Consider the following 15,489-nt stretch of genomic DNA (forward strand, 5'->3'; position numbering starts at 1 on the left):
CCCAGAGATGGTGCGAGCCCTGCGGGACCTGAACCAATTCCGCAGGGCTTGCAAAACATTTCTTTTTCAGTTAGCATTTGAGTCACCATGTGGTAACTAAGACAGAACCTGATTAATGAATGAATAGACACTTAGCCATCTTAAATACATCATTTTAGCACCTATTTTTATATCTTATATGTTTATATGTTTTTATGTATTTTAAATAATTTATTGTAATTAATGTTTAAATTGTTATGTTTTATGAATCACGGGACTCCCATGTCTATTATTGTTTAATGTGAATCATGAGACTCCCGTGTCTGTTAGCCGCCCTGAGCCCGCCTAGCGGGGAGGGCGGGATATAAAAATAAAATATTATTATTATTATTATTATTAAAGAGTCCCAAGCGTTTCAACCTTTCTTCATAGGGAAAGTGCTCCAGCCCTTTAATCATTCTAGTTGCCCTTCTCTGGACTTTCTCCAATGCTATAATATCCTTTTTGAGGTGCGGCGACCAGAACTGCACACAGTACTCCAAATGAGACCGCACCATCGATTTATACAGGGGCATTATGATACTGGCTGATTTGTTTTCAATTCCCTTCCTAATAATTCCCAGCATGGCGTTGGCCTTTTTTATTGCAAATGCACACTGTCTTGACATTTTCAGTGAGTTATCTACCACGACCCCAAGATCTCTCTCTTGGTCAGTCTCTGCCAGTTCACACCCCATCAACTTGTATTTGTAGCTGGGATTCTTGGCCCCAATGTGCATTACTTTGCACTTGGCCACATTGAACCGCATCTGCCACGTTGACGCCCACTCACCCAGCCTCAACAGATCCCTTTGGAGTGCCTCACAATCCTCTCTGGTTCTCACCACCCTGAACAATTTAGTGTCATCTGCAAACTTGGCCACTTCACTGCTCACTCCCAACTCTAAATCATTTATGAACAAGTTAAAGAGCATGGGACCCAGTACCGAGCCCTGTGGCACCCCACTGCTTACCGTCCTCCACTGCAAAGACTGCCCATTTATACTCACTCTCTGCTTCCTATTACTCAGCCAGTTTTTGATCCACAAGAGGACCTGTCCTTTTACTCCATGACTCTCAAGCTTTCTAAGGAGCCTTTGATGAGGAACTTTATCAAAAGCTTTCTGGAAGTCAAGGTAAACAACATCTATCGGGTCTCCTTTGTCCACATGTTTGTTCACCCCCTCAAAGAAATGTAACAGGTTAGTGAGGCAAGATCTTCCCTTGCAGAACCCATGCTGAGTCTTCCTCAATAACCCGTGTTCATCAATGTGCCTACTCATTTACAATGCATTGTGTGGGTCTGGGGCACATTCCAAATGTTGTGGGATAAGGAATGTATGGGCAATGAGAGAAAGGCAGGCCATGCATATGGGGCCATGGGAGTGAGAGGGAGGCCGTGCAGAGGCTAGCTAGCAGAAACAGTGCATACATACAAGCTAAAAACTTGTTCTTTTATTAAAACTCGATGCAGAGAATCTCAGGTTAGCTTGCATTGCCTAATTGGACATGATTACTATAGTTTGTTTTTCAAGCAGTGACAAATGTTAGAAGTGTCCCATTTGGAGAGTGGGGAAAACATGGTATAACCTACTAAGATCATGAGGTCCGATTTGGAAGATTGCCAATTCAAATCTCCTTTCAGCCACAAACTCATGAAGAGCCATTCTCCCCCAGCAAATGTGGCTGCAGAAATAAACAGCTTTAAAATGGGATGCGGCAGATTCCATGGAGGTCAGGTCTATCGGTGGCTACCCATGGGGACTGAGTAGAGCCTTCACATTTCGAGAAAACAACATGAGGGGAAGGTCTTGACCCCTGTGTCCTGTTGTTGGACCTCCAGAGGAACTGCATGAGACAGGAGCCTGCCCTAGATGGACCACTGGCCTGATCCAGCAGAGCTCTTATGTTCTTATGTACTCCCCTATTTGCAAGAAGGAGGTAGCCCCGTGGTGCAGAGTGGTAAAGCTGCAATACTGCAGTCTGAACTCTCTGCTCATGACCTGAGTTTGATCCCGGTGGAAGCTGGGTTCAGGTAGCCGGCTCAAGGTTGACTCAGCCTTCCATCCTTCCGAGGTCAGTGAAATGAGTACCCAGCTTGCTGGGGGGAAAGTGTAGATGACTGGGGAAGGCAATGGCAAACCACCCGGTAAAAAGTCTACCGTGACAACATCATGATGCGATGTCACCCCAGAGTCAGAAAGAACTGGTGCTTGCATAGGGGACCACCTTTACTTTTTACTACCTTATTTGCAAGAAGGGAACAATAGTACCGAACCGCATTACAGAACAGTTGTAAGGATTACACCAGTGCTTTGGACACAAAGAAAACATTATTATTATTGTTATTGGACATCCCCTCCGAGTTTTGGTTTTCTCATCCATTGGTTGAACGTTTACACGTATGCTAGCTTTAATATATACACTACATCCTGTCCTATGCCAGTGACTAACACCTTTGACGACCTTTAGGGAGGAATGTTTCAGACATAATTTATATATATATGAACAGTCCAAGGGCTATATGGGTCAGTTTTGCACGTTCTGAAAGGATAAGGAACATGAGAGGTGCCTTGCTGGCTCAGACCAATGGCCAATGTAGCCCAGCATCCTAGATCATATAGTGCCCAAACAGTTGCCCTGGAGGTCCATCCAACAGAGCAAAAAGCGTTCATGGGCATCTCTCAAAATAATTTGTCCTTAGGAAGACAAGAACAGCTCTCTGTTTCACAAGACAGACTAGCCAGAGATTTCTGGAAAGCTCACAAGCAGAGAACAATGGAGACATCACCTTCTGTTGTTTGTCCCTTTTACCTGGAAATGAAAGGTATACATCCTCTGAATAAGGATGAACGGTTTTTAGTTGTTAAAATTAAAAGCTGATGGAACCAGCTTCCGGAGGAGGTGAGGGCCCTGCGGAATCTTGGACAGTTCCGCAGGGCCTGTAAGACAACCCTCTTCCGGCTGGCATATAACTGACCGATACCTGATTATTTGAATTCATGAACATCAGCATATTTGAACATTGGAATGCTTGAAGAACTGACTTAGGGAAGATGTAGCATGGTATATTGATAAATGTGTTTTTATGTATTTTATTGTATTAACTATTAATGTATTTTAAGCTGATTTATTGTTAGAGTTTTATGTTGTAAGCCGCCCTGAGCCCGCTTCGGTGGGGTAGGGCGGGATATAAATAGAAATAAATAAATACATACATACATACATACATACCACACCAATACAGTAAGACAAATGGAAGGAAGGAGCCTCCTTCGGTGGGGTAGGGCGGGATATAAATCGAATGAAATAAATAAATAAATACCACACCAATACAGTAAGACAAATGGAAGGAAGGAAACTGATAAGTGGGGTAGAGGAGGTAAACTATGGTTTCTCATGGAAATCATTCCACAACAATATCATTCTTGGTTAGGGGCTGGTCATTGAGATGGTCCTATTGAAGGACCATCTCCACCCACACGAACCTTCTTGGGATCTGAATTTAGGAGAAGACCTTGCTACAGAAATCTGCTTCATCTGAGATATGGCTGGCAGGGACTCACAGGAGGGCTTTCTCTGCTGCCACCCCTAACTACTGAACTCCTTCGACCCAAAAAATGCAATAGGACACCATTGTTGCATAACCTGAAAATGTATATATTTCGTAAAGCCTTCAAAGGAATATGGTAGGGTGGTGCCTTGAGATTTTAACATTGTTGTGTTATTTTGTGTTTTTAATTTTATGGGCTTGAATTTTACAGCGTTATTGACTGTTAGCCATGCTGGACACCGAAAAGCAGCATATAAATAAATTAAAATACTTTCAGCTATGGAACTAGGACAAAGAGGACAGGAAATAACAGAAGGCCTGGAACAATTTCCTTTGCAAGCCTAAAGTAATTCCTGGAGGATCTTGGACACCAAGAAACAAAGGATATCTGTCCCCACGGCCCAACTGGCTAGAAAAGCAGTAGGATGAGGCAATGCCAAAATCCCATTATTTCTGCAAACTGAAAGAATAACTCTCTCTGCTGCCAGAAGCAGAGCAATAGTAGTAAAATGTCAGCAGTTACATTCATGCAGACAGAATCAACATGAAGCAGAAGTCACCTTTCTGAATTAAGTTTTCAATGAAAATTTCACTGCTCGGCTTTCGATCTGACTCTAGGAGCCAGTGGCCGCTCCCCTTAAAGCAATAATCCATCCTCAAGCACGAGTAAGCTCGAGAATCACAAAAGTGTACACCTTCCCAGAAAAAGGAGGGAAGAGGCCACTAGAACAAGAAACAGCGGTAATTGTGCCAGCTAAACAGCAACGAGGTGGGAGGGGGGGAGGAACCTAGCAAGATCAAGTGGCTTTATTGTGAGGCCCAAGTAGCCAGTGCTGCTTTGTTAAAAGTTTGGCTCTTCTCATGTCCATTGGCACTCAAGGGCAACGGCTGGGAGGGAGTAGGGATGTTAGTTCAGGCCAACAGCATCTGACGCAGCTCTTGGCTGGAGGTGACTGGCAATGAGCAAGTGAAGTTTTCACAGAGATATGCAGTGGCTTTTCCATCTTTCTTCTCCAGAGAAGAGAGGAAGGGAAGGTGATGGTACAGAAATCCCATGCTGTCGCCAGTCGCATGAATCAGCACCTGAAACAAAGAGACAACAAAAGGAAGAATGGGTCACAATAGGCTAGGGAGATAAGATCCAAACTGCTCTCTCCTCAGACTGTGATGGATCAGACTGTGAAGACCAGGTAAGCGTTGGGAGACACGAGGCCAGGCGAGCTGCTGATTTTTGCCTCCCACTTTCCCCTGCTGTTTGTGGCATGAATTACTTCCTTGGACCATCTGGGATAACTTTCGGAAGCACTTTCCCTTCTCCCATTGAGCACTTCCGAAATGGCAGATTGTGGTCCCCCATGATCTCCTCTAGCAGCACGCTGTAAGCACATCAATTAAGGATGTTTGGGAATGAAGAACTGTACCCCTGTGCAGGCTTTTGAACGAGACAATTTCCAAATCCTTTTCATTTGTACAGTCATGAAAAGAGACTCTTGGAACAATCAGCAGTCCCTCCCTCCTCTCTGCTGTCAGCACCGGGGAATTCACAACGGAAACAGTACATCAGTTTCTATCAGTATGGTGGGCTTGATAGGATTGGGGCAGCATGTCTCGTTTCTCACACAGAAAATCCAATGTGTCACTTGTCCTGTGCCCGAGGTTCTCGGGTCCTCCAGGGCTGTTAAGCCCAGATCCAAGGTGACACCCTTGATACATGCAATAGAACCTGAGGAGAGAGACTGCTATTCAGGAAGGCAAGCTGGAAATAACAGCCTCTGGAACAACCTAGCAGCCGTGGTAGTGTCAACAAGCCCATGGTGTCCCCTGAGTTCAGCATTCACAGAGGGGAAGTTCTGAGTATGAAGAGGGGAGCAGACCATGACTCATTCAAGCAAAAACTCTTTGCGTTAAATCCCTGCCTCTCGTGATCTGAAACTGAATGCTGTGGAGCAGTTTTGGGGATAGGAGTCCATACCACCACCACCCCCCACTCCATCACCTTACCTCCCCTCCTCCCCTTCAGACCCATCTGTGCCACAACTAAGCTGTGATCAACAGAATCATGCTGTTGCCACCCCCGCCTGCCCAGCAGGCTTCAAGCGCGCTGCTCTAATTGAACTCAAGCTGCATTAATCACTTTTACAGCATGCCAGCTTCCTGCATGCTGGACTCAAGAGCCGGAGCCCAGACAAGCCCCAACTTCTAGCCAGCGCTGGTGTCAGCTTACCACAAGGATCATGCCATGCGCGGGGTGCTGAGCTGGGGTTTAAAGAGCGGCTATCCTAAACCAGCCTACCTCAGACGGCAGACAAATTTGACATAAGATGTGCTTCTCTCTCCTACTGCAAACACAGAGTCTCCCAAGGAGAGGACAGGTTCACTATGCAGAGAGAATGGAGGAAACAAGGGACACAAGAACTCCATCCACCTAGGGAATTCACCAGAGGGAAACAAAACAACTGCTATGTTCTTTCTCTCCTCCTGCTCTATGGAATGTCTGGGCACAAGATTTTTTTCCATGAGATATTTCTCTTTCACTCAGAACGCCCTTGTTACTTCTTGCACTGCTTTGCCTGCAGACGCAGCGTATCAATGAATACTCATGCAGACAGTCAATATGTTACACAGTTGGACACAGGAAATGACCAACAGGGACTTAAACACTCTGTTAATGTTATGGGAAGAAGAAGAATTGCAGATTTATACCCCGCCCTTCTCTCTGAATCAGAGACAGGGCAGCTAACAATCTCCTTTACCTTGCTCCCCCACAACAGACACCGTGTGAGGTGGGTGGGGCTGGAGAGGGCTCTCACAGCAGCTGCCCTTTCAAGGACAACCTCTGCCAGAGCTATGGCTGACCCAAGGCCATTCCAGCAGGTGCAAGTGGAGGAGTGGAGAATCAAACCCGGTTCTCCCAGATAAGAATCCACACACTTAACCACTACACCAAACTGGCTCTCCAAACCGGGCTGCTCCTGTATTTCTTTAAAGCACCCAGACTGACAGATGTAGGGACAGAATATCAGGCTAACTAGCTCAGCAAAGTTAAAATATAAGACAACTCCCTGCTGAATCAGACCAACAGAGAACCTACTCCAGCATATATACATTTTTTTAAAAAAGTTACAAACGTTACATCCTGCCCTCACAAAGGCCAACAAGGCCAGCAAATAAATTGAAACATACATTTATAAAATCCTGTTTGAAAACCATTAAAATCGCCTGCCCAGAACATATACACATCATTGAAACAATTCAAAAACTGGGCTAAAATACATACCAAGACATAGGGATCGCTAGGAGAATGCCAAACAAAACAAAAAAAGGTCTTCACCTGCTGGTAGATGATGGCAACAGAAGGGGACAAAGAATCTCTCTGAGTTTTGGTGCCAAGCCAAGAAAGTCATCTTTCGCCAGGTCACCACCCGCCTAATCTCAGAAGGCACAAGCACGCAAAGCAGGACCTCTGAAGTGGCTGGACAGGTTCATTGCGTTTCCAAAAGTGGTCAGCCAGAAAATGTCTCTCAGAAACCCACAAGCAGGGCAGAAGGCAAGAGACCACCCTCTACTCTGTGAGCCCAACTACTACTCAAATGTGTGCTGCCTTTGAACTTGAAGCTTCCATTGAGCTATCCAAGCTAAAAGAATGATGCCCCAGCAAAAGTTTTTGCATAGGTGACATTTTAAAAATGCATCGTCTCATTCTCAGGGTTTTATCCTTCTTAGCAGAATAAGTCTGTTCCGTGCCATCTCTCCCAGCCCCTCCAAAATGCTCTTAGTATTCCACAACAGAAGATCAATGGAGGTACTGGGGATAACCAAGAGCAGCAGCCTGTTCTCACTGGTATACAGCAAATGCCTTTCGGCGGGCTCTGTGCTGCAGCATCCCATTCCCTACATCTACGACCATGTGGCTACACCACTACCCTACACAGGTGGTTTCAAATGAGCTCTGACGTGACTCTAACCTGGAGATCTTCACTGTGCCTTGTAGCTGAACCACATCTCGCCTATGTCGTGCCTGCCCCTGCTGACTCAGAGCAGGTGCCTGCTGCTGACCCCGCCCCTGCTGTGCAGATGCCTTCAGCAACAGAGGACGTAAGTCCTGAAGGAGCCAGCCAGCAGCAGGGGCCACCTGAAACCAATCTGGCCACACCAGGTACTAGCTCATCTCCCCCAGACTCACCAACACCTGGGGCCCGCCTGCGCGAGAGGAGACGCCTGGAATTCAGGAACAGGCGTAGAGAGGCGCGCATGCGGGCTAGAAGAGATCTGAGCCCGGAGTTCTAACGAGCCAATTAGCCAGCAGTATATCTGGGATCCTGGCCTCAGGCCAAACTGTGCTGGCAACAAGCGAACACCCTTGGATGTGTCTGCGTCTCGCACCCCTTGCTTCGGAAAGAACCTGTGCATTCCTGACCCGGCCTGACCCATAGACTGGTATTCTGGACTCTGGCTTTGCTTATCGGACTGGCTTAGGTATCGTTTGATCTCGGCTTTGCTTCCCGGCTTCTGACTCTCGGCTCTGTTTCCCGGCTTCTGACTTTCGGCTCGGCTCCCCGGCTCCTGACTCTCGGCTTCCCTGACCAAGCTTCCGTCTCACCCTCCAGCCTGCCTGTTTACGTTATCAATCAACTGGACTGTTTTACGACCACTCCCTGTGCTTCGCCTGGGCTGTCTGCGAGAGGTCCTGGCTCGTTGCCAGGACGATAGCAGCCGCAGCTTCGTGTCAGAGACTCGGGCCGTGACAGCCTACCACTAACCTAGATGGGAAAGGTAGAAGCTTTCAAGATATGTGTAGGCCAGGGAGGTTCCACCCCTCACCTTTACTGTCTAAATTCTATCATCGTATTGCTCCCTGATGGGACATAAAAAAGGACATATCCTCAGAATCTGTACTCTACCTTGCTTTTAGCATGGAACTGGTCAGCACCCCTGCTGAGCGCTCGATTCCATATGCCATACGCATGCTTCAGTAAACAGCTACCCATCTGTTCCATCCCCTCTTAAGCATCCTGCCCCCGCACATATTCCCAGTCTGCTCGATTCTTGCCTCTTTCTCTGCTGGTACCCTTAACTTTAAATGAGTCCGTGTTTACTTCCTTCCCCTTTCTACGTGCACTTAAATTAATTCTACACGCACTGAAATTGAGCCATGCCTGACTGCACCTCTAATTATTCTTCCTCTTGAGCAAGCCTATCCGCTGCAGGATAGCCTCCTTTTTTGCTATGTTAACAGACTCATCACATCTGGGAACAGGTCTGATGCCCTTCTCCCCACTCTTCCCCCCCCCCGCACCCACTCCACCCACAGAGCCTCGGAGGTGTTTTCTAGGGCTGATCACAAGGTGCAGTGCCTTCCAGTGCAGAGTCACTGGGTCACCCCATTAGAAATGCTCTAATCATGCCTGATAAATGAGTGGCTGCCGCACTAATTAATTTGTACATTACAGCGATTATTATTAGCTCCCCTGGGTCCTGGGCATTAGCGGAGAGAGCATAGGGAGGAAGCCTGTCAAAAGCATGGATCATCTACCTTCGTTCAAGGTGTAAAACAGAACAGGCCAAACTGAAATCAAAACAGATGAAAGATACAAGTAGTCCTGTCAACGAAGAATAGCAGGGAGGGACGGTGGCTCAGTGGTAGAGCATCTGCTTGGGAAGCAGAAGGTCCCAGGTTCAATCCCTGGCATCTCCAAAAAAGGGTCCAGGCAAATAGGTGTGAAAAACCTCAGCTTGAGACCCTGGAGAGCCGCTGCCAGTCTGAGAAGACAATACTGACTTTGATGGACCAAGGGTCTGATTCAGTAGAAGGCAGCTTCATATGTTCATATGCTCACTGGCTGGTTTACAGGGGAAGAAGGAAAGAGCACCACTGATGGAATCATCCTACTAGTCACCTCCCACAAAACAAGATAGCCAGTTCTGTAAAGGGTGTGTGTGTAAGAGAAATGTCTCTTTTATGGCTAGGCAATGTGTTAAAGAAACAGAGAGCACCCATACGCCACCACCCCACAATATACAGTGAAACAGGTCACTGGTCACTTACTGTGAAGAATCCTTCTCCTCTGAGGACAGGAGGACATCTTGTTGGCAATGCTCCCACTAAGGTGTGGAGTCTTGTGAGTAAACATCTACTTTGTGAGCTACTGGCATTAAAGTTGTGAACAACTGCATAAATTAATTTGCTCTGGGGCCATTTTTCCTGAGCTAAGAAAAAAATAGCGTGAGCCGGCTCACACTAACTCAGCTTAGAGGGAACACTCTTTGTTGGGTGATTCCGACCATCCTGTCAAGGAGGCAGGAACATTTTTTTCTTCTTGTTGTTAGTGATATGGGAGTTACCTGCCATCTCAATTCAGGCAACATCAAAAAGCAGTAAAACTTATTTACACCTTATGCTAAATTAGAAAAACACTGAGGGAATCGTAACAGATAACTGGAAGAAATCCAGAGAACAGATCTTTGGTCCACAGGAGTTGAGCTCAAGTCTGCCTCCACCAGAGATTCACTAATTGCTGCTTCTCTAGCATCCGGGTGGCCACAGGGAGCCTGTATGTCACCTTCTGACTCTACGCGATCTTTTTAGGGCATGCTTTTGAGCCATGGCCATTAAAGGGTCTGCTGAAGAAGCTCTGACAAGCCAATTACTGGTCAGGCAGGCTCCTCCAGCATCCAGCTCCACAGCGACAGTGTCTCCCTCGGAATGGAATCCATCCAAACAATCTTTTGTTGCCACGAAGGCAACGTCAGGCAAGCATTTGTTTGCTGCGTCAAAAAGATGGGTCAAAATCTTTCCCCCCTCGGGGTAGTCAGTAGGCTTCGCCAGGGCTTTTTTTGAGCAGGAATGCAGGTCTGGCTGGCTTGGTGTCAGGGGTGTAGTCTAATAGGCAAATTGGAAGAGAAGGCACAGAACTGCTCTCCCCAGTTGAGGCAGGAAAAGGATCAAGAATGTGGATAACTCACACAGTCACTCACAGGAAGAGGGAAAAAGGGTTCCTGCCTCCCTGATTGGATGGAGAGAATCACCCAACAAGATGTCCTCTGCCTCAGAGGGAAAACAGCATTCCTTCCATCAAGAGCCTGGGAAAGTGCTCACTGGTGAGTTCCTTAAGTAGCATCAAGCTTCAATTTGGACACCTGTATGCAAATGAGTTCCTGCTGTGCCACTGGTTCCCTGTACTCTTGATGCTGCTGGTCAGAGGAGCACATTCCAGTAGCAGCATTCATACCACGAGCCATGATCTTCCCTTTTGGAAGTCAGGTGACACTAGAGGAGTACTGTGGTTTCGCAGGCTAATTATGAACCTCTCAGAGCTGCTGCCCTCCTTCTGTCAGGACAACCTGTTGCTGAAGGAAGCAGTCCGTACTACTTTTAATCTTACTCCTGTCTCCAGTTTCACTCCTGCCCAAGTCATTCACAGCCTGAGCTCTTCATCATTTCTAGATACAATTTTATATCACACATGCCACATGATATACTAATCTGTTCACAAGCAATCAACGTTGTCTACACATCCGATTTCTGATTCCTCCAAGTCAACCACTGCCCAAATAGACAGGCAGCTGTCCAAGCAAACAACTGCATAGATAATTTCCCCTCAACATTTAATGCACAGCTCGATAAAGCTGCTGAGGAAAGCCAAAATTAGTCAATGTACCCCCATCACTAGTCAATCACATACCTCAAAAATGTGCAGCAAACGCCTCCTCCTTTGACATTTCTATTACTTCCCTAAAAAATAAACACTCTTCCCCATCCACATCTGTACACGTACAGTACCATCCCCTAAGCAGAGTTATTCCCTTCGATGGATTTTAAAGGGCTAATTCTGGTTACGGTGGCACTATTTGTTTTCTCATTTTTCACCCCTCAGGTGTGCTGTTAAACACCTTACTAGTATCATCATCTTTGTTAGAGCAAGCTTCACCCCCCCGCCGCCACCGCCCCCCACAATCCCTCCTCCTCCTCCTGAAGGCACAATTAATTTAATTCATTCAAATACATTAAGTCAAATAGAGGCATCCACAGAAGCAAGAGTCTCCCCATTCATAAAAGAGACTCCTGACAATGCACGTGTGTAGAGCTGCCAACTTCCAGGTAGCACATGGAGATCTCTCAGAACTATAACCAGAGTCCAAACTACAGAGATCATTTCCCCTGGATAAAACGGCTACTTTTAGGGTGGAATCTATGGCATGATACCCAGCTTGTCCCTCCCTTCCCCAAATCTCCAGGAATTCCTGATGTAGAGTTGGCAAACCTATGTGTATGTGACCTCATTAGTTCATTTACAACATCTTCAGGACAGATAATGGATTCCCTGTCCATACGTCCATTTTTCCTCCTTGCTTTGTTTTCTGTCATCCTCTCTCATTTTTATCTGGACTTCCAGGAGTGATTAATTACCAATTCATGTCCAATCTGAACTTCATTAATTCATTTTTTTGCAGCCTCCCTAAGGTCCTCTTGGTCAAGCCAAATAAAGGAAAGCCAGAACATTAACACACAGTGGACAAAGGAGATAATGAAATACTTAACAGTCACCCTGAGGCTATTAGCAGGGCAAGGAATAATAAAGCAAGCTCCCCGTCTACCAAGGCTAGAAACTACCTTCCCTCTCCAACTGAGAGAACCCCTCAAGTTTACAACAGAGTGGGAAGAGAAGGAGAAGGGGAAACCTCCAGCTGAGAAGATCTGATCAGAACCAATGATTTGAAATTAAATCAGACAAATTTTTGGCTAAGCATTAGGAAGAACTTCCTGACAGAGCAGTTCCTCAGTGGAACAGGCTTCCTCGGGAGGTGGTGACTCCCTTTGGAGGTTTTTAAACAGAGGCAAGATGGCCGTCTGACAGCAATGCTGATTCTGTGAACTTGTGCAGATTATGAGAGGGAGGGTATGAAGGTTTTGAGTCAGTACTTGGCCCTTTCTTATATGCTCAGGGTAACGCCAATTGTCACTTTGGGGTCAAGAAAGAATTTCCTCCAGGCCAGATTGGCCCAGGGATCTTGGAATTTTTTTTGCTTTTCTCTGGGCACAGAGCAGGGATCACAGAAGAAGAGGGGGGAGGTAGCTGTGAGTTTCCTGCATTGTACAGGAGGTTGGACTAAATGACCCTTGAAATCCCTTCCAGGTCTATGCTTCTGTGTTTCTAAGTGCCCCCCTCTCACCACTTCACCGCTACAAAACATGTTCTTCCAGCAGACTGTGCAGAGAAGCAGCAGCTGTATTCTGAAGATATGAGGATGAGCATGAGACCAATCCAAAATGGCAGCCAGTTTGCAAATGAATAATTTATATAAAATGCCGAGGGGAGGGATATAACCACTTAATGACAACCAATGGCTACCTCTCCTTTGGTTACATAATTTCTGAACCATAAAGTCAGCTGTGAAGAGACCAAACATGGCACTGGGTGGGTTTGTGATGTGTGTAAATAACCTGAAAACCCATTCTGACAAGCCTTTATCTAGATCAGTTAGAACTAGTTTGCTCTCCCCCTGAAGGAATATGTGGCCTGGTTCTATCCTTCCCTGTGCTATAACTTAGTGCTGTCTTTCCTAACGCTAACACCAAAACGAGAAAATGCAAAGACGAGAAAATGAAGTTCGTGGTCTCTGTAGTTTCCAAGGTCATCTTCTGCTTCTGATGAGGTCTGAGAGCAAGCAACTGGGGAGAACTACTTCCATCTTGTTCTGTTTGCAACCTTCTCAAGAGTTCCTGCCTCTTTAGACACTTTATATTCTTTTTCAGGCTGTGGTAATGGACAATGGGGTGAAGAGATATACCATGCAACTTTGTAGAAAGACAGATGTTTCTTATCTAAATCTACCAGTTTGGCACCCCCTCAAGTTCAAAACTTTTAGCCACAGAGGACTCTAGTAGGAATGCAGGACCTTTACTGGAGGTAGTATGAAATGTGCCTTACATGGACGCCTTTCTTTAGCCTTCTTTGCCTTCAAATCTAAAAAATCTAAGCATCCACTGATTAGGACTACTAGGTAAAGATCTAAACCAGTCTGCTGGACTTGCATGACTAAGAGAAGCTGGTCAGCTATCATGGCTAGCACATTTGCACCGTGCAGACCTTGCTCGTGGCATGGATTTAGGAAGTGACACGAATCTAGCAGAAGCTTCTTCTGCGCAGACGGTGTAAGTTCCTTGCTGCAGTCCAAATCTCAACAGCTGATCAGATCCCATACAATCCTGATTTACGTCAGTGCATTTTAGTGCAACATGTAATTTAGCAGCTCATCAAGGATCCTGATAACCATGTGAATCCACCAATTGAAGCTTCTGCCTCAGTTCCCCTTTCTTGAGGGGATGGTATGTTGAGGGACAAATCCCTCATGCAAACACACTGAGGTTGGGGTGGGGTGGGGGGAATTTACTGCTCCTACAAACATCCAGCAAGTGGTATCAATATGTCACAGATACATACAGCCAAAGGAAGAGCTGGTGCCAGTGGCAAATCATAGTTGTGGGACTTCAAAAGGTCCCAGGAGTCATAGAATATCCTGAAAAGGACCTGACATTCTGTTCCCTCTCCTTCTTCCTTTTTTTTATTCCGTGGAAGGCAAACAGACACGGTGTTGCCATCACTTGCCCAATATCATGACCCTTCTCCCCCTCCCAAATTTCCAACCACTTCTATGGCATTTTAATGATCATCTCTCTCTCTTTTGTCAAAAACCAAACATTCACTGTTTTTCCTTCCAAAGCTCTTTTGCTGCAGAGAAGAAATTGAATTAAACTGTGAGAATGGAATTTAATTTCCATGCTGTTTGATTTGATCATGCTCTCTTCTCTGTGCCTTCTCTGCTGGTTCATCATCTATCTGGGGGGCCCCTCCTGGAACACGGAGAAGTCGCAAGCAACAAAAGCTGATAGAGCTGTTGGGAAGAGAGTAATTTATTAACACTGGCACCAGCAGACTCTGCTCCCCGCTGCCAACAAGGGCTGCAAAGTGGGTCACTGCCTTTAATCCTTCCATGAGAAGGCAGAGGGGAAGAGATAGAGATGGAGCAGAGAGAGGGAGGCCTGCACATGGAGCAAGTGCTATGGTTACAGAACAGGGCACTGAGGGACAAGACAGGGAAGACGTCAGATGATCCGACTCCTCAAAAGAAACTGAAGTTTGTAAGCCTGAGATTCACCATGAAGAGGGAGCAGCTACCCCAGCCTCTGCTTTTCTTTGAGCCAAGCTCCTGAGGAGAGGTTGATATTGCTCTCTGAGGGCCACCTCAGTTCCCTCTCCCTCACTTTCCTATCTTGGTCTTCCTGTACAGACCTCAGGGCAAGGAAATCTGCGGACTCTCCCGCTTAATTCTCTCAACTGCCTTGTGAATTAAATTAGGCTGAAGCAGAGAAGACAAGTCTGTACGACTGGCCCACAACATCCTTAGAATCTGACTCTTTCAATCAGAATTTATTTGACCTCTTTACAGTCTCCCAGGGGCTGGAGGCCACTCCAAAGGCCAAATGTCAAGCAATGAAGCCCGTTTCCAAGATCTGTGCCTCTAGGCAGCCATTAATATTCCCCTCCACACACTCTAGAAAAAAAAAAATTGTTAGAAGCCCTCAGAACAGAGCACGAGCCTGTTTAAGAGTATCGGAACACTGAGATGTTAAGCCAAAAAGCCAGTTTATATGTTACGCCTGCTATGGGGAGGCCTCTGCATATTGCTTTTGTCCTCGATAGTGCCTTTCAAGATACGTTCATTTTTTTTAAAGTACCTTCATGAATACGTCAGACATTCCCCTGACTAGAACGTAAGGCTCCTCATCTTTTGGCTGTGTGTTGTTCTTGTCAGAGAGGACACCCCAGTCCATATGGTCACAACCCTCTCTCTCTCTCTCACTCCCCCACCCCCTTCATTCCGATTTATTTTGTCACAATTCCAAACAAGCAAGGTGT

At 46.2% G+C, this 15,489-nt stretch overlaps 1 protein-coding gene across 1 annotated transcript in view; it reads right to left on the bottom strand.

The window, feature by feature from the left end:
- Positions 1-4,360: 4,360 nt before the first annotated feature.
- SPATA20 (spermatogenesis associated 20) overlaps positions 4,361-15,489 on the bottom strand; it is a 57,331-nt gene continuing 46,202 nt past the window's right edge. The window contains exon 16 of the mRNA XM_060252135.1: positions 4,361-4,654. Within this exon, the coding sequence (XP_060108118.1) occupies positions 4,484-4,654 (171 nt within the window). The 3' untranslated portion in view covers positions 4,361-4,483. The remainder of the gene's footprint in view (positions 4,655-15,489) is intronic.

Source organism: Heteronotia binoei, chromosome 13 (assembly GCF_032191835.1).
Source record: "Heteronotia binoei isolate CCM8104 ecotype False Entrance Well chromosome 13, APGP_CSIRO_Hbin_v1, whole genome shotgun sequence".
NCBI classification, from domain to species: domain Eukaryota; kingdom Metazoa; phylum Chordata; class Lepidosauria; order Squamata; family Gekkonidae; genus Heteronotia; species Heteronotia binoei.